The sequence below is a fragment of the Dendronephthya gigantea genome, unplaced genomic scaffold, assembly GCF_004324835.1.
Source record: "Dendronephthya gigantea isolate DGI-Jeju-01 unplaced genomic scaffold, DenGig_1.0 000079F, whole genome shotgun sequence".
Lineage (NCBI taxonomy): Eukaryota > Metazoa > Cnidaria > Anthozoa > Malacalcyonacea > Nephtheidae > Dendronephthya > Dendronephthya gigantea.
In genome coordinates, this window is record NW_021163089.1 from 948,830 (window position 1) to 966,225 (window position 17,396).

Consider the following 17,396-nt stretch of genomic DNA (forward strand, 5'->3'; position numbering starts at 1 on the left):
AAGTAGAGACCTTTGTCCTGACAAATTATTGGCAACTGGTGTCTGCAGCTCAATCTATTTGCTTTCGTGAAAAAATAACCTCGTTCGATTACGGTCACCACCTGCCTTACCAAGCAAGCCAAGAAACAGAAGTAGATATTTGAGACCAAATTTTTGGCGAAGAAGATGGAATAAATGGCAAGGTGTTGTCACTAAATAGACCTTGCATGATATTATATTCTTTTAATTCGGTTGGTGACTAAATAGACTTCATAGATTATATTCTTTTACTAACTGTGTCTACCTTATGGCTTATTCCTTAATGAATTTTTACATTTGGCAGTCATCGTAAAGATTATGTTCTCCAGTATTTTTCAATCATCACTCGGAATGTATCACTCATAATCAAACCACTAAAATAATCAATAGCTGGTCAAGAAATTATATAACTCGGGGGCGAAACAAGTGCAATAAATAATACTTGGCGTGACTATCTCCAGTATTAACTATAGCAGGTATAACACCCAGGTTTTACCGACATATACCTGGCGCATCTAGGAAAAGCGTAAAGCTATTTGGACCGTTGTGAAACTGAAATGATAATGAAAATACTAATAATGTATTAAATATATCTCCCCATTGCTACTAGTGACGGCTCTGGCAGTAATCGTGGTGATTAAATTGTTCAAAACTTTTAATCAGGATGGTGAAACAGAAATTTCGCCCAGGAACCAAAAACAAGCATTTAAAGACATGCTATTTGATTCTCTGGCTCGTCATATTCACCTCTCTCCTGTGTTACTTCTCTTTGCCATCTGTAATTTCATACGTTCGTTTCGATGCTGTTATCAATTTTCGTAATCTGTTACGTTTGAGACAGACAACTCAAACAGGTTTTCAACACAGCTGGTTAAGAATGCATCGGGCTAGAACTGACTGGCAGGCGATGTTAAAACCGTGCTCAGATCAAATGGCTTGGGGAACCTTGAAATCAGGCTGGGGTAAGGTTAAAAGAACTTCTGCAAGACGTAGTTATGTCATTTACAAAGATATCCAACCTTCTGGTCAGTTTTCGAGGATATTTATTCAAACGCGTACAGCTGGTGGGCAGGAAAAAACTATCGGTGGTGATTTTTGGCGAGTGTTCTTAACAGGACCAGCAAACGTTGCAGCTTCTGTATTTGACCATGAAAATGGTACGTACGAAGCCATCGCATTGCTTTTGGAGCCTGGAAACTATAGTGTTCTTGCTTATCTCGATTATACTTTGTGCGATGGACTGAGAGATCCTCCGGAAAACTGGTTCCGAATTGGTGAGTTTCAATGATGTTACGTAATACTGAGACGTAGCTCTAATGGGGTACGCGGAAAATCGTGTTAGTATATGGTACTTTTGTCAAATGTACTTACATCTTATATGGTACTTACATGCATCAATTCGTTTTAAGGGAACAAGTATGGAAAAAGACAACGTGAAGGAATTCTTGGTTTTCTTGATCACTTCATTTATGAGCCTTTGTCAGGAGGTGAAATAATAACCTTTGAAGTTTCACCAAATAAATCAAGTTCAGGAATTGACGGTGAGTCCCATTTATAATTCACCAAGAATCTATTTTGGTGCTGATTACGTCATTCTTTCGTGTACTTTATTCAACAGGATTACCCAAAATCACTTGCGCGCAATCTTGTCGTTCTCTCTGGAACGGCTTTGGACGTTGGAAGAACAATGTTTGGTCGCCATATATTCCTGGTAAATCAAATAAAATGAACTTGACATTAGCAAATTGACTTGTGTTAGAACGTGTATTTTGTAATCATGAAGCTTTGAAATTTAAAACAGATTCTTGCTTTTCAAACAGATTTTGCCTGAGAAAGTATTTCCTAAGAAAGCCCTCCTATATCTTAAGTCAAAATGGTCTTTATTAATTAACCGGCACAAAAATGAATAAACCTTATCGGACTATTGGCTGGGTGTAAATAAACATTCCTGTTTTCACTTTAGTTGCAAGCCATTTGTCAACAGCAGAGAACCGAACAGCTCGTAGGGGAACACTGTGGTTATTTGGGGACTCCTTGGCAGTGCGATTTTTTCGTTCACTAAAAAGAAAACCGCTGTGCAGTCGAATATTCAGGGAATGTAGACGCAGTTATAACTGGTTGTACCCACTGCCTGGCGAGAATGAGGCTCTCGGAAAATTGCAAAATGATGACCTTGATTTTCAACCAACTATAATACTTGACTCAATCAGAGATGTTCTACGTGATAGACTTATGAAAGATTCGCACAGTTTATTGCTTTTGAACCTTGGATTACACTACGTACCGTCATTAAATTTTACGAGTTTTCAAAAGTTGATCGACGACGTCATAGAACTATTGATCGTGCGTGAGAAAGAACTTGGGAGTCATGCGAGGGTGGTTTGGAAAACAACAACGTCGATACGGAAAGAAAATGGTGCTTCGCGAAATAGGACCGAATCAAGATTTTTTACCGAACAAGTAAGTTAAATTGAAGTCTAATTTTTGGCCACGATGGTCTGCAAAAGACAACCTTTTATTGGTCAATTGCACTCGTGATTGATTAATCTGAACGGCCCGAAGATTCTCGCATTTCACGTCTTCATCTTCAGCTTCTTTTCACTAACCTATTGTGCTTGTGATTGTTTAATCTGAGCGGTTTCTCGCATTTGATTGGTTCATGTTCGCCACCTTTCGCTCATGACCTATTGTGATTGGTTAATCTGAAGGGATTCTCGTTTTTGATTGGTTTATCTCTTCTCGAAGTTAGAGGTAACGGTAGGTCAAATGTTTACCTTGTTACGGCCAGCTAAAGGATTAATTGTCGCCTTTATGTTCTACTTTCTAGCGTGTCGAATTATTTGATGCATACGCCATGTCAGCGATGTGTAACGCTGGGATTGAAGTCTTAGATGTGTTTCCATTAACCGCCTCGTTTTTGGAGGGCACAGTGGACGTCGTTCACTACAGGAACAAAGCTAATGTGTTTATGACCGCGGAAATAGCTTTAGAGACTTGTGTTAAGGCTGGACACGCATTTAGGAACACAAGAGTTTGTATCAAGTAAATTATATGTATTCGATATAGCTAATTCTATATTCTGGATTTTCAACGATAATTTAACTGCCTCACCCCTCCCGTTACGCCTATACTCTTATACCTCAGCCGTCAAACGAAGAATATAGCTAATTCAATATAGCTAATTCTACAAATGCTCCGAGTCTCTGCAATTATGAATTAAGTTAAGGCCTGGTTAAAGTTAAGACCTGGCAATATTCTGGATTTTCAAAGAAAATTTAATCGCCCCACTCCTCCTGTTACCAAATAACTGTGTGATCTAAACACTTAAAATCATTTAAGTGATGCATGTAAAACCTTCGAATAAACTGTCATTTTTTGTGTAGGTTCGGTCGACAATATATAGGTTTCTAAAACATGATTCCCCAATATGCAATATCCCAATCGCCACAGTCTTAGGACCTTAGGTGGTTATAAGATTCGCATTTTACAGGTGCTTTTCTTGCAGGTGCCAGTCCGAACTTGTCGAAATAAACGCAAACTTTCTTTGATAGCTTTGTACACGTGTTTATCATTGTGCAATCGTCTGTCAGAACGGGAGAATATAACAAACAATAGTTTTGAGAGGAAGGATCGAAATGTTGATAAAAATACACCGCTAATAGCTCTTGCCAAGATAAATCTATTAAACCTTAGAATATAAGCCAGACCTATGCAAGATTTAATGAGAAGATTCGTAATCTTTGAACGCTTCAAATTGTAAGTATCCGTGTTGTTATCCGTGATATAACATCGACTTTATTTGTGATCCGGAAGACCGAAGCCTACTCGTATCTATTTGACTTTTATTTGCTTTCCTGCATTTTAGTCCTCAGGCCAAGAAAAAACTACCAAACTGCCCGTCCGGCTGAGAGCTGAGCCAAAAGGTTAATTTGTCAATGTTGGTAAAAAGCCTGAAGCAATGTAGGATTCGTCATTCAATTTTCGCCGTTATTGCTATAGCTTTTGTTCTTTTTTATTACTTGTATTGCTGCTCGGGCCTTTTCTTCGACGTTACCATCATTTTTCACAATGGCTTACCTTGGTTACAGTATGATATTCAGAAACAGACAGATCACCTAAGAAATTTCACACGCAATTGGTTAAGGATGCATCGGGCTAGAACTGACTGGCAGGCAATGTTAAAACCGTGCTCAGATCAAATGGCTTGGGGATCTTTGAAATCAGGCTGGGGTAAGGTAAACAGAACTTCTGCAAGACGTAGTTATGTTATTTACAAAGATATCCAACCTTCTGGTCAGTTTTCGAGGATATTTATTCAAACGCGTACAGCTGGTGGGCAGGAAAAAACTATCGGTGGTGATTTTTGGCGAGTGTTCTTAACAGGACCAGCAAATATTTCTGCTTCTGTATTTGACCATGAAAATGGTACGTACGAAGCCATCGCTCTGCTTTTGGAGCCTGGGAACTATAGTGTTCTTGCTTTTCTTGATTATACTTTGTGCGATGGACTGAGAGATCCTCCAGAAACCTGGTTTCGAATTGGTGAGTTTACAACGATGTTACGTAATACTGAGACATGATTCTGATGGAATATACAGAATATTTTGACAGTATATGGCTTTTTATTATATACTATAGGAGCTTTGTATAATATACTATATGATTATATTGCAGCCCATAAGTAACTTTACATATACTACCAGGAAATAGGCAGGGAAAACAACAACGTGAAGGAATACTTGGTTTTCTTGATCACTTCATTTATGAGCCTTTGTCAGGAGGTGAAATAATAACCTTTGAAGTTTCACCAAATAAATCAAGTTCAGGAATTGACGGTGAGTCTCATTTATAATTCACCAAGAATCTATTTTGATGCTAATTACGTCATTCTTTCGTGTACTTTATTCAACAGGATTACCCAACATCACTTGCGCGCAATCTTGTCGTTCTCTCTGGAATGGCTTTGGACGTTGGAAGAACAATGTTTGGTCGCCATATATTCCTGGTAAATCAAATAAAACGAACTTGACATTAGCAAATTGACTTGTGTTAGAACGTGTACATTGTTGTAATCATGAAGCTTTGAAATTTAAAACAGATTCCTGTTTTTCAAACAGATTTTGCCTGAGAAAGTATTTCCTGAGAAAGCCCTCATATATCCTAGTCAAAATGGTCTTTATTAATTAACCACAAAAATGAATAAACCTTATCGGACTATTGGCTGGGTGTAAATAAACATTCCTGTTTTCACTTTAGTTGCAAGCCATTTGTCAACAGGAGAGAACCGAACAGCTCGTAGGGGAACACTGTGGCTATTTGGGGACTCCTTGGCAGTGCGTTTTCATATTTCACTTTCAACTAAACCGCTGTGCAGGCAAATATTCGAGCAATGTAGACGGAGTTATAACTGGTTGTACCCACTGCCTGGCGAGAATGAGGCTCTCGAAAAATTGCGAAATGATGACCTTGATTTTCAACCAACTATAATACTTGACTCAATCAGAGATGTTCTACGCGATAGACTTATGAAAGATCCACACAGTTTATTGCTTTTGAACCTTGGATTACACTACCCCATATCTTTAAACTTTACGACTTTTCAAAAGTTGATCGATGACGTCATACAAGTGTTGATCATGCGCGAGAAAGGACTTGGAAGTCATGCGAGGGTGGTTTGGAAAACAACAACGTCGATTCGAAAAGAAAATACTAAACCACCAAGAAATGCGACAGGATGGAGATTTTTCACTGAAGAAGTAAGATAGCCTCGCATTTTGATACATTGTTGATTTCTGTTTCGGCCCAGAGCTAAGAAGGACTTGAGGTTCTTTAACTTCAGTAAAATCATCAAACGTATAGAGTAAAAACAGAAAAACCTGCGCATGTTCGCTGGCTATTAATAAATTGCAACGTTTATATTTTTCAGCGTATCAGATTATTCGACGCATACGCCATGTCAGCGATGTGTAAAGCTGGGATCGAAGTCTTAGATGTGTTTCCATTAACCGCCTCATATTTGAAAGGCACGCTAGAGTCAGACATAGTCCATTACAGCAATGGCGTGTTTATGACCGCAGAAATGGCTTTAGAGACGTATGTGAAAACCGGAGCAACCACAAGAGTTTGTATCAAGTGACTTTATAAAATAACATGTATATAACGCGTGTTCTGATTGGTCGAAGACCGTGTTTAGATCAGGCCAGCCAAACACGGAAATTTAAGTTTTAAAGAATTTAAATTTAAATTCAGGCCTGTCGTTGTTATTTTATAAAACAATTACTTACTGGTTTTCGTGTTTGGATGGCCTGATCCAAACACTTGGGAATGTTGCTCGAGCTAAGAAAAGCTCGGAAAATAATCAGGTCTTATACATGAACAAATTCGCCGGTTAGTTTGATGAAATATGCATTATATTCCCCATTTAATTTAGCATGTCTCTTAGCAATCAAATACACGCACAATTAGAATGATGTTATAATCATTCTGATAATATGCACACGTAGTCTTTGTATAAAAAATAAAAAAGTTGTGTCCGAGTTCACAGAGATATTCATCTGAATTGCCAGAAAATGAAACGCATACATTTCTGGTCTAAATTTCGTCGCAATCGGCGTGTGCTCTATTCATTAGTCATTATTCTTTTCACTCTGGGCATTGGCCTAAGACATGTGAAGATTGAAATTAAACGCCCAAAAGCCTTCGATACGATTGTAGTTATACCATATAAAGGACAACGGTCAAAAAGTAATTTTGTCTACGATTGGTCGAGGATTCATCGGGCTAGAACTGACTGGCAGGCAATGTTAAAACCGTGCTCAGATCAAATGGCTTGGGGATCCTTGAAATCAGGCTGGGGTAAGGTAAACAGAACTTCTGCAAGACGTAGTTATGTTATTTACAAAGATATCCAACCTTCTGGGCACTTTTCGAGGATATTTATTCAAACGCGTACAGCTGGCGGACAGGAAAAGACTATTGGTGGTGATTTTTGGCGAGTGTTCTTAACAGGACCAGCAAACGTTGCAGCTTCTGTATTTGACCATGAAAAGGGTACGTACGAAGCCCGGGAGCCTGGCGACTTGCTTATCTTGATTATACTTTGTGCGATGGACTGAGAGATCCTCCGGAAAACTGGTTCCGAATTGGTGAGTGATACTGATCAGATGTTTTAACATTAAAAAGTATTGAAAATTCAATGTTTTGTATTTTCTTCTAGGAAATGCACAAGGCAAATACCAAGCAAAAGGGTCTCTAGGATTTCTCGACGAATATCTTTACGAGCCATTCCTTGGTGGCCGTTCGATGACGGTTCAAATTGTGCCAAGTAGTCTTGTGCCAAGTACGAATAGAAAATTGTAGCGTTTGTTGGCGAGTTGAATGTGAGTATAGATATTGTAAACTTATGTCTTCTGTCACTACAGATTTACAAAACATCAAATGCAAACGAACCTGTCGCTCGCTATGGGATGGCCATGGTCGTTGGAAAGCTGATCGGTGGCGGCCTTATCTTACAGGTAAACCCGGCCGCACCATAACCTCTCTCCCCTCGAGGTTTGAGGGGGATTTGGTGTGCCATATACTGGTGGTGCCCGGCAAGGAGTGAGCACTGAACCACGGTATAGTGTTTTAAGAAACAATCCAATTAGGCGCGAGTGCTGCCGCTGGTCACTCAGTCTGGATGCAGCTAACGGAAGATTATCGTTCAACTGTTTATGCTTGCGTTTTCATTTCCAGATAACTTCGAACAAGGGATGGAAACACCAAGATTTCGCGACGGGACTTTATGGATATTTGGTGATTCCATTGGATGCCGCCTGTATCGTTCTCTAGCTAAAAAACCGCTGTGCAATCAGACATTCGTCGCTTGTAGGTGCAGTTATAACTGGATCTACCCTGTACCTAACAACAATATTACTCTTGGTCGACTTCTGAATGATGATTTCGACTTCCGAGCCGACATTGTACTGAAGTCTCTACGAAGTGTTTTACACCACAATGCAATGAAAAGTTCTCGTAGTTTATTATTGCTTAATTTTGGCCTCCATTATCCAATCTCAGTAAATTTTACAACGTTTCAAAAATTAATCGATGACGTCATCATAATGTTGAAAGATCGCGACCGAGAACTGGGACCGAGAGTAATTTGGAAGACGACAACGGCAATGCACAAAGAGAATGCGGAGCCACCAAGAAATGTGACGCATTTCAGATTCGCTTCAGAACAGGTAAGTGTGAACTAGATTTATTTTTCCTAGCCGTATTTAATTGACCTAGTGTTGTTCCTTGAGGTCAAACAACTGGACTTATGTTATGGTGTAGTACGGAACAACTGTGTTACCTGCTGAATTGCTCATCAGCCGTTCAATTGATGAAAATTGCAGAAATAGTAACAGCAAAATATTTAGGATTAACACCGGGAAACTTTCGGAGGCTATAACCAGATTCAAGGACAGGTTTTTAAAATATATATGGGTCCAACCTCTCCTGTAATTAACAGTAGAAATTCTATTTATTATTGATGGTAAGTAAGCGCCCCTGGTTTAACCATAGCTGCTAATCCAGCAAGAAGATGCATATATTCGGCATATTTCAAGACATTTCTAAAACGTTATCTTCTCCATAATTAAAAGCGATCTCTCTTCCTTCGTCTTAATAAAAAAGGGAACAAGATTGCTAAATATGAAGAAATATACTCAATCAAGCCTTAGTTTAGGCCATAACTGCATGTACTAACTTCAGGTACCATTTGAGACTAATTAGCTACTCAAAATTCACTAAATTTCCTTTCTTATTTTTGTTTCAGCGTGTACGTCTATTTGACTCCTACGCCATGTGGGCAATGTGTAATGCAGACATCGAAATTCTGGACGTGTTTCCACTCAGCGCCTCGTATCCACGCGGTACTGTAGATATAACGCATTATCATGAAGAAACATTCCTTGCGGCCGAAAATGAACTGAAGCGGTATGTTTTATCTGAGGTAAAAGAAAAGACCAGGCGAGTTTGTGTTGGGTGAAAAACCTGCATTAGCAACGTCAACGACCAACGGGAACGCTTGATTTATTTGATTATATTCGTTTCAGTCTAATAAGAACGAGGAAAACCATTTTGCCGACATTCCGGATTCTTAATCTTAGAACAAGTGTGAACCAGGCCCTAAGTGTTTAGGTTACGTCACTGGTACCCAGGTTCCGACTTACGACTGATTGGATTTCACTGGATAAAATAGGCTTCTTTACAAAAGCATCTTTCGAGAACAACAACGTCGATACAAGAGTTAGTACTAAGAACTCACCAGACACTTCAAAACTTTTATTTATATTTCAATGTATGCATAACTAAAGTAGACAGTGGTAACTTGTAAAACATGTTAGCAGTTCAAGGTGTGCAATAATAGTTTACCTTACAGAATTAATATTTTGTTGTTCAGCACAAGATGGTTCGTCTCTACAGCACTTGTGTTTAGCTTTTACAGTAGATCTTTCGCATTCAAATTATAACTATAGCGTTAATTTTAAAGGTAAACGTTTTTTAGTTACACCTTGTATATTCTCAAGTCAGTAGCAGATAATACCAATTGCTTTTTTAGAATTTAGTGAAGCCAATGAAACCATATTAAAATCAGTCAAATAACTGTACAAAACTCAGGAAAAAATGCTTTCATAATTAAATTTACATAACCATTTCGTAAACTAATAATTTGAAATATTTGCTATGAGATTTTTCCAGGCTGTGTTCTACAGCCTAACTTGTCAAACACAAGCAAGAAATCGCTTATGGCAGAGCAATGTTAAATTTATGTCCATAACTTGACACCCTATCCAAACATATATTGTTTAATATTTCAGTTTTCTAAGTTCGTTCACTCAATGAGCTTTTTGGCGATGAAAAATCGTCGCAAGTAGAACACTTGCCATGTTGCTAGTCCAAGAAGGCAAAGCATTGAGAATACGCTGAAGTAGAGAACTCGTGAATGGGTTGACTCTAGAGAAAAACAACAGCAGGTTTAGTTTAAGAGGGATTGAGTGGGTTAGTCTTGGATATAATTCATTATCCAATACCAACCATTAGTGTCCCTCATTTCCTGCTCTCGTTGCCGCATGTATGCAAAGTCATTGACAATATCCTCAGCAAGATCTTCCAATCTTTTTAGCTCAATTTCTAGTGGTTTCATTTTCTCAACAGCTGCCATCTAAAATGAAAGTTGAATGCAATTTAGTTGGGATAAATGGGAATACTCAGTAATGTAAAAAAAGGAAATATTTTTCTAAAAACCTTATCATAATCTTTTGCCTCTGCACCATGTTTCAATACTAATGATACTTCTCGATCCATTCCTGAACCTGCTTTGCCTGCAATAAGATTGGAAATATAGTTTACATTAATTACATGGTTAAAACCATTTCCATGTGGATCACAAATTCCACCCACCTTCGCTCTGAAAACATATTTTATACATCTCATAATCTTCTGTTGTAAAAGCAAATTTTCCTTTGGTTGCATCTTCCTTTTTAAATAGAACATGTCCCTTTGAATCTGTCACCTAAATTCAAAGAAACGTGCTTTCATCAACGCAAGGAACATCGTGTATTATTTGCATCATGTAAAAAATAAAATACATTGTGTGATTAAACATGCTACACTTTCTACAGATCAACTACTTGTAGCATGACTATGCATATCTGAAGGTCAGATTTGGTTGTGGGTGCTGTATTACTACAGGCATGGTTATTTAGGGTGCCTTCTGTTTTAGTTTCATAAGACTAGGCCAATCATGATAGAAGAGGTCCACTATTGTTGGGCTAAAAGTATTCGTTGGTCTTTTTCAACAATGAATTATATTTGCCATACAATTCAGAGATACAACAGTTTTAAACAGTGTGATAACTCGGTGTTTATGACCCAGCTATCACACATCCTGTGATGAATGCAGGTCCCAATTTTCATTTGCAAAAATGATCCAAATTCACTTGATTCTTGCAAGTAAAAATTGCCCCGATCTCGCAATATTATTCTCTACTTTTATTCACTTGTCGCAGAGCTCTTTTTTTACCGTCAAATGTGTCTTTTGACTTGCTTCGGACAATTGATATTCTCCTGTCACTAGGACATCTTTATGGAGTTCTTCCTTCAAACATTTTGTCGTCCCAGACGATAATGTAAAAGACAGTGAATTTACAGGTAGAAGTTGATAAAAAATGGCCACAATTACAGTTGAAATACACAATATTTTATCCATGCTTTTGCATCTGTTGTTTTCGGTGGAAGTTGAACAAAAATAATGTAACTACAATACAATACAACACACAGGGCAACGTGGCATTAAAAAGGAACTCGGCTCTATCCACTGAGCTATATAATAATTCCTGGAGGACCGGTTCGTCATTTTTCGGTAACTTCGCCGCCATCTTTTTGCACAAAAAAACATGGCGGATTTTGCCTTCTGCGCACTGCGCAGAAGTTTTGCTGACGCCATATGGTCCCCTTTGCCCAGGGTAATTACCACTGACCAGGCTCAAATCTGAGCCCGCTACGAGAGATGCTCCCCCCTGGTTTATCTAAACAACAGTATTTCCCCCCTGGTTTTTTATGAATATTTTTTTTGCCGTGAAACATGAATTGGAAACCTTGCTGTTTTGTATTTTTCGATTTATTTTTGTGCTACAAAGCGTTGCAATAAGGCGTTTATTTCAGTTCTATACAATCGTGGACGCTGTTTTGCGAATGCCAGAGAAAATATTAATATTAAAACGTAAAAAAAAATTGTGGACGAAGGATTTTTATATACGATTAGCTGACAGGTTATTATTTATTTATTTATTTTCATTATTCATACATTTCTGTATAAAATTTTTGAAAATACTTGAATATTTTTCGAGTCTTGTCAGAAATTTGGATTATCTTTCGGATATCAATCGCCGACTAAAGGTTACCGGCAGAAAATATGTTGTTATGTGATGTTTTCCTTAGAACATCATGCTTATGCATATCAGCCCATAACTCAAGGAAAAAAAGGCCAAACCTCATGCAAGATGCTGGGCAGCTGATTATATAGTAATAGTACTTCAAGTCATTTGCATAGGATATTTTCATTCAGGTCATTATAGCTAGCCTAAGTTACCCCTATCTTACTGTATCCCAAGTAATGCATTTTCCAATCATAATCATATTCCAGATAATGCAAGGAAAGGCTATGGTAAATAACAAAAATTTTATTATAGTACCAACTACCAAGAAGAATATGGTACTAGTTGTGCTATTAAACAAATGTCTCATGAATTCATGAAAATGCAACTGAGCCTATTCATTCCTCCATTAGTCTATAATCTATTAACCTTCAATTCCTGATTAGCCCCATGATAATATTCCTTTGAATGGTGGGGAGGGTAAAACTGTCCAGAAGTTGCTGCAAATTGAAAACAAACTGCTCAGTCAATGCATGTCTGTATAAATTTATTTTCCATTTAAATAACTATCTTAACTATGACTAACAAAGTCAACATGGTAAAATTAACAGTTTAATGTTCCAGTAAATTTGCAAAAAAGCCATCCCCAAATTCAATAGCATCTTCATCCTAAAAAAGAGAGATCAGACCAAGTTTAACTGTACTCAATAAAGTACACCCAGAGGACAGAGCCAGAGGGGAATAAAAACCATTGCAAACTGATTAACAATCAAGCTTGTAGCTTGATCAACAAGGTGCAAGATGCCAAGAAGTCTATTAAGCCATGATTATTGACTTTGCATTTGACAAGGCAAACAAGATAACATACTAGACTTTTAACAACCACTGTTGAAATCTGACAGTAAAATATTTTGTATCAGCACTCACACAGTCATCATGTTTAATGTTTTAAATTCATCTAAAGGATCAATAGAGAGACTAATAGATTCACTGGGAGGATTGAATATTGATTCATCTTAATTGTTTGGCTGAAAATACTCATGAGTTGGCATTAAATATGAGTGAAAGCTCCAGTGCAAATGCCATAAGAGTTCTATTCAAAAGCCAAAACTGGCAAGACATAGCCAAAACTCAAAAGATCAGTTATTGATCCTTTTTCATAAAGTATAGTTTTTCATAGCGTAACTAAGTCATGTACCATTGATCAAAAAGGCTGCACTCTGCAGCATATTTGCCGTTTTTAACATTAATTTCAAAAGAAATAAACTGCAACAGACGCTTTGGTAGTTGTCTATACCAAAGGCGAAAAACGAAAATGTTATGAAAACCGGCTTACCTGAGGTAAAAATTGATATCCCGATAGGTGAATTAGGCCATTCACAGCATCATATGTAGAGCGAAAAATCACTTCTCCATTTAACTTGTTGAACAGGGAAAAAGAGTCTTTTTAGATGAAACGCGGAGAAAATATATGCCGAAAACAATACCGAAAACCAAAAATATTTTCATAAAAATCGGGAGGGTGATGGACACGTTTTTGACTTTGTATCGCGGTATGTCAGTGGTAATTACCATGGGCAAAGGGGACCATGTGGCGTCAGCAAAGCTGAAAATCCGCCATCTTTTTCGTTACACTTTTTGGTGGCGAGCCGGTCCTCCAGGAATTATTATATAGCTCAGTGGCTCTATCTCTTTTCCTGCCAAATACCATCCATCGCAGGTAGATTAAGGAGTCGGCTGTCTCCGAGTTACAAGAATCGGAAATCAAATATGGCATACGAAAAGCTGCGAAATCACTCGCCTGCCATAATTAAAAATACTTATTATGACTGTTTTGGCTCATTTTAATATTTATTCTTATCATAAGGGAGGAAAAATGTGCCCAGATTCAGAGTAAAATAGCCATTTTTGAATTTTAATTGATAATGGTCACAGTAAGTAAGAATTAACGACCGTTCACGGAATACATCGCTTAGAAAGTCATGGATGTAAAGGGTGTATAGAGAGTTTTTTGGGGAATATTCAGGGTGAAATGTGGATCAAAGGCTGGGTACAAAATTGTGGGTTGTCAGATTCATTCATCGACTAAAAAACCAAAATAGCATATTTTTTAACATTTATTTTGTATTATTTTTCAATTATTTTCAACCGAAAATGTCTGGGAAAGATAGAATAAACGTATTTCCTTCCAGAATGTAAGTATATGTAGAGATATAGTGCTATGGTGTGTGTATTCTAGTATGAAATATGAATATGGTTAGAAATATTTATAGTAGCCTTTCATTGAAAGTAACAAATATTTTAAAAGTAACAGATTACAAGATTTAATTGAAAAATTGCGCCATTGATGGATTATACGTACACCAATTACGTATAACACGCCAACACGCCAATTATATTTGTGTACTTTTTGCTGAGGAGAAAGTACAACAGAACATTTGAAGTTTTTTATCCACAGGGATATTGTCATTTGTCATGTGACAAGTTGTCAATCATGTATAAACAGACTCTACACTTTAATTATTGGATAACAACCCCTTCCCAATTCCCTTTCTATGACGGCACTCTGGCTAATAGCTGTTGATTTTACTTGACATGTGAAATCATCTGGTGTTAGACAGAAATTCACTGAAATATTAAGTATGACGGCATATTACAGCCAAGCAGCATAATCCGGTGAGCACCCAAATTGCTTTTAAGTGTACCATATTTTAATGATCCAGGGCACTGACCATAATGAAAGGACGTCTCAAAGGAGCGCAAAAAGGTCACTCTTTGTTGAAGAAAAAGGCAGATGCATTGACTTTGAGATTTAGAAATATCTTGAAAGACATCATAGAGGTATTGAAAATAAATAAATTCCTCAAATTAACCTTTTTATTTTACTTGGTCTAATGCATACAAATTGTTATTTTAGACCAAAACAGTGATGGGTGAAATAATGAGGGAAGCTCAGTTTTCATTGGCGGAGGCAAATTTTGCCGCAGGAGATTTTAGGTTAGACCTAAATATATGGATTGAAGTTAATCTTAAATGATATCAACCAATGGTTATTGATTGTGTGACCAATTTCTTTGCTGTCTTGCAGTTACGGAGTGTTGGAAAATGTTGACAAGGCTCAGACAAAAGTTCGTGCAAGAAATGAAAATGTGGCTGGTAGGTGTTCAGCTTGAATCATGCAAAAAATCTAAAACATGTACAACATTTTCTTTTTTTCATTTATTGTGTTCATAATCAAGGTGTGACACTTCCTCTGTTTGAAGCCACCTCTGATGGTGCCAGTGGTAAGTCAATTTCTTGTTTGATATTTCTTCATAGATCAACTTGACATTTTTCAACTCTCAATTTTTCATTTGATCAACTATTATAATTTTCCCCAGCTTATGAACTAACTGGTTTATCTCGTGGAGGACAACAGGTCAATAATTGCAAAGAGGTTTTTGCCAAAGCTGTCAATCTCCTAGTAGAACTTGCTTCTCTTCAGGTAAATACATTTCTTCCAGCAAAGTATGTGTTGCTTCTTTCTTGGAATGATCCAACACGATCATTTTTTCTCCCAGACTTCCTTTATTACTCTTGACGAGGCCATAAAGATCACTAATCGTCGTGTCAACGCCATTGAGCATGGTAGGTTTCCAATGTAAATTCAGTGAAGTAAAACTCTAATAATCTACCCATGGCTTAAAAAATGCCTTTTTTTACCAACCCAAGTTATCATCCCTCGGATCCAGGCAACCATTGCTTACATAAACACTGAACTTGACGAGCGAGACAGAGAAGAATTCTACAGGTGAGAATTCATGATTCTGTAGACACCATCTCATATCAGAGAGATTGGTGATATGTGGCTTGCTTGCGAACTGAATTTTAATTGTCAGTCTGCAAGCAGGCTATGGTACTGGTAGTATTTAATGAAGAGATTGATACTGACAGGCATCACTACTTTCTTTCTGAATAGACTTAAAAAGATTCAAGAAAAGAAGAAGATCAAAAAGGCGAAGGCAGAAGCAGCAAAATTGGCTAGTGGTGAAAAACCATCAGGTATGGAGTAGGTCACTGTCCTGAATGCATATTATCATTAGAGCTGAAAAACAGATCTTTCCTTTGAACAGTTATCTCCTGATTGTCCCTATTATCTACATGATTGTTCCTATTATCTACCTGATTGTCCCTATATCTATCTGATTGTTCCTATTATCTACCTGATTGTCCCTATATCTACCTGATTGTCCCTATTATCTACACAATTGTTCCTATTATCTAGCTGGTAGTGCCGCTGTTCCAAATCTTCTTGAGGATGACAGAGATGAAGACCTTCTCTTTGAGTGAAATATCCTCTTGAAAACAATATTCCAAAGTGATCAAAAACATTTCCAAGTGAGCACAAATGTTCCTAAATCTCCATCACAACCTAATAACAGTGTTTTGTGGTGCATTGTAAGGCTAATGCTATGTAGAAATCATGATTATTTATTTGATGGGCTGGAACACCAGGAGAGGCTGCAGCTGGGGGGGGTTCTTACTTTCAAGATCAAGATTAGGATTTGATTTAGGATTAATGAGATGATTAGGGGGATTCTTACTTTCAAGATCAAGATTAGGATTTGATCTAGGATTAAGGGGATGGTTAGGGGAGGTTTGATAAAGTTTGAAAATAAAACCCCTCCATTTGAAAATATAAACACCGACCATACCACTGAACTGAAGCCCATTGTAAAATTTATCATTTTATCCAAGATATCAAATTTAAAAGGCAGAACAACGTCAGTTGTGAATTTCTTGACAAAAACTTTAAATGTAATCCATGATCTGTTTAAATAGCTGGAGCATGATTGATAGTAAATTTTATATTATAAATGAGCTTTATCTGATAAATGTAATATTTATAATGAATTTAAGCAGAACAAACATAACAAACGTCAAAGACATGGCGATGAAGTGTGTTGATATGAACCTACTGTAGTTGTAAACATATTAGGTGTAAAAAACTGCACAAACAGTAGAGGCTCAGTATTCAGTATATAATACTTCAATTATATCGCCATTTTAAGAGTACAATGGTCAGCAAAACCAGGTGGTATAATAGCATGTCTGCAGACACACGATACAGGTCAAAGCTTGAAATCTGATTAGAAATGCAAGCTTTGGAAACAAATCATTGCAAAAAACACCAAGTCACTTCTCAAACTAGAGGAATATCTACCCCCAGTCTGACAGAACACGTCCTTCCCGTGAGATAAGAAGGATTTGGAATACATTGAAGAACATTAAAATGCTTCAATTTTATTACAACTGTGTCTCGACGGTGAAGATCTATTGAAACGTGGAAGAAACATCACAATTTTCAGATGTATCTTAGGGGAATTGGGATACATCGAAGGACATCAAAATGTTCCAATTTTATCACAACTGTGTCTCAAAGACAAAAATGAAGCCGGATTTCAATAATGCGTTTCAGAAAACATCACGTTT

The 17,396-nt window shown here is 37.4% G+C and overlaps 3 protein-coding genes and 1 pseudogene across 7 annotated transcripts; 3 read left to right on the forward strand and 1 right to left on the reverse strand.

Annotated features, from left to right (window-relative positions):
- Window positions 1–119: 119 nt before the first annotated feature.
- LOC114532328 lies at window positions 120–6,551 on the forward strand. Of its 5 annotated transcripts, none has more exons than XR_003687943.1 (7): window positions 120–182; window positions 629–1,292; window positions 1,428–1,559; window positions 1,637–1,729; window positions 1,982–2,478; window positions 2,846–3,774; window positions 3,884–4,320. XR_003687943.1 is itself a non-coding variant. In XM_028553814.1 (7 exons), exons 3-7 carry the CDS (start codon window positions 4,164–4,166, stop codon window positions 6,152–6,154), a joined length of 1,332 nt encoding a protein of 443 aa, XP_028409615.1. In that variant the 5' UTR covers window positions 3,086–3,774; window positions 3,884–3,941; window positions 4,107–4,163; the 3' UTR covers window positions 6,155–6,546. The 5 variants fall into 5 exon arrangements, 3 of the variants coding, with proteins under 3 accessions (XP_028409613.1, XP_028409615.1, XP_028409614.1); XR_003687944.1 differs by lacking the exon at window positions 120–182 and having other exon boundaries at window positions 672–1,292; window positions 3,884–3,941; window positions 4,107–4,320; XM_028553814.1 differs by lacking the exons at window positions 120–182; window positions 629–1,292; window positions 1,428–1,559; window positions 1,637–1,729; window positions 1,982–2,478 and adding exons at window positions 4,722–4,853; window positions 4,931–5,023; window positions 5,275–5,774; window positions 5,945–6,546 and having other exon boundaries at window positions 3,086–3,774; window positions 3,884–3,941; window positions 4,107–4,560.
- Window positions 6,552–6,576: 25 nt separating this feature from the next.
- On the forward strand, window positions 6,577–9,219 carry LOC114532329 (annotated as a pseudogene).
- Window positions 9,220–9,349: 130 nt separating this feature from the next.
- LOC114532332 (transmembrane protein Tmp21-like) lies at window positions 9,350–11,350 on the reverse strand. Its single transcript, XM_028553816.1, has 5 exons — window positions 11,072–11,350; window positions 10,450–10,561; window positions 10,294–10,370; window positions 10,084–10,210; window positions 9,350–10,002 (listed from the first exon to the last, which is right to left on the reverse strand). The coding sequence occupies exons 1-5, from the start codon at window positions 11,255–11,257 to the stop codon at window positions 9,881–9,883; spliced, it is 624 nt and encodes a 207-aa protein (XP_028409617.1). The 5' UTR covers window positions 11,258–11,350; the 3' UTR covers window positions 9,350–9,880.
- Window positions 11,351–13,976: 2,626 nt separating this feature from the next.
- LOC114532489 (V-type proton ATPase subunit D-like) lies at window positions 13,977–17,146 on the forward strand. The gene is made up of 10 exons (XM_028554004.1): window positions 13,977–14,119; window positions 14,648–14,765; window positions 14,842–14,921; window positions 15,013–15,080; window positions 15,164–15,208; window positions 15,305–15,408; window positions 15,485–15,551; window positions 15,636–15,714; window positions 15,883–15,965; window positions 16,189–17,146. The coding sequence occupies exons 1-10, from the start codon at window positions 14,079–14,081 to the stop codon at window positions 16,251–16,253; spliced, it is 750 nt and encodes a 249-aa protein (XP_028409805.1). The 5' UTR covers window positions 13,977–14,078; the 3' UTR covers window positions 16,254–17,146.
- The last annotated feature ends 250 nt before the right edge of the window (window positions 17,147–17,396 follow it).

Excerpts from the sequence above, each read along its gene's own strand:
- LOC114532332 (XM_028553816.1), bottom strand. The coding sequence starts at position 11,257 with ATGGATAAAATATTGTGTATTTCAACTGTAATTGTGGCCATTTTTTAT. Across the intron at positions 10,562-11,071 it reads GTCAAAAGACACATTTGACG|GTGACAGATTCAAAGGGACA; the intron begins GTAAAAAAAGAG and ends CTTTGAATTTAG. Across the intron at positions 10,003-10,083 it reads GGAAATGAGGGACACTAATG|AGTCAACCCATTCACGAGTT; the intron begins GTTGGTATTGGA and ends GTTTTTCTCTAG.
- LOC114532328 (XM_028553812.1), top strand. The coding sequence starts at position 683 with ATGGTGAAACAGAAATTTCGCCCAGGAACCAAAAACAAGCATTTAAAG. Across the intron at positions 1,293-4,721 it reads GGAAAACTGGTTCCGAATTG|GAAATAGGCAGGGAAAACAA; the intron begins GTGAGTTTCAAT and ends ATATACTACCAG. Across the intron at positions 5,024-5,274 it reads TTGGTCGCCATATATTCCTG|TTGCAAGCCATTTGTCAACA; the intron begins GTAAATCAAATA and ends TTTTCACTTTAG.
- LOC114532489 (XM_028554004.1), top strand. The coding sequence starts at position 14,079 with ATGTCTGGGAAAGATAGAATAAACGTATTTCCTTCCAGAAT. Across the intron at positions 15,552-15,635 it reads TGTCAACGCCATTGAGCATG|TTATCATCCCTCGGATCCAG; the intron begins GTAGGTTTCCAA and ends TACCAACCCAAG. Across the intron at positions 15,715-15,882 it reads GACAGAGAAGAATTCTACAG|ACTTAAAAAGATTCAAGAAA; the intron begins GTGAGAATTCAT and ends CTTTCTGAATAG.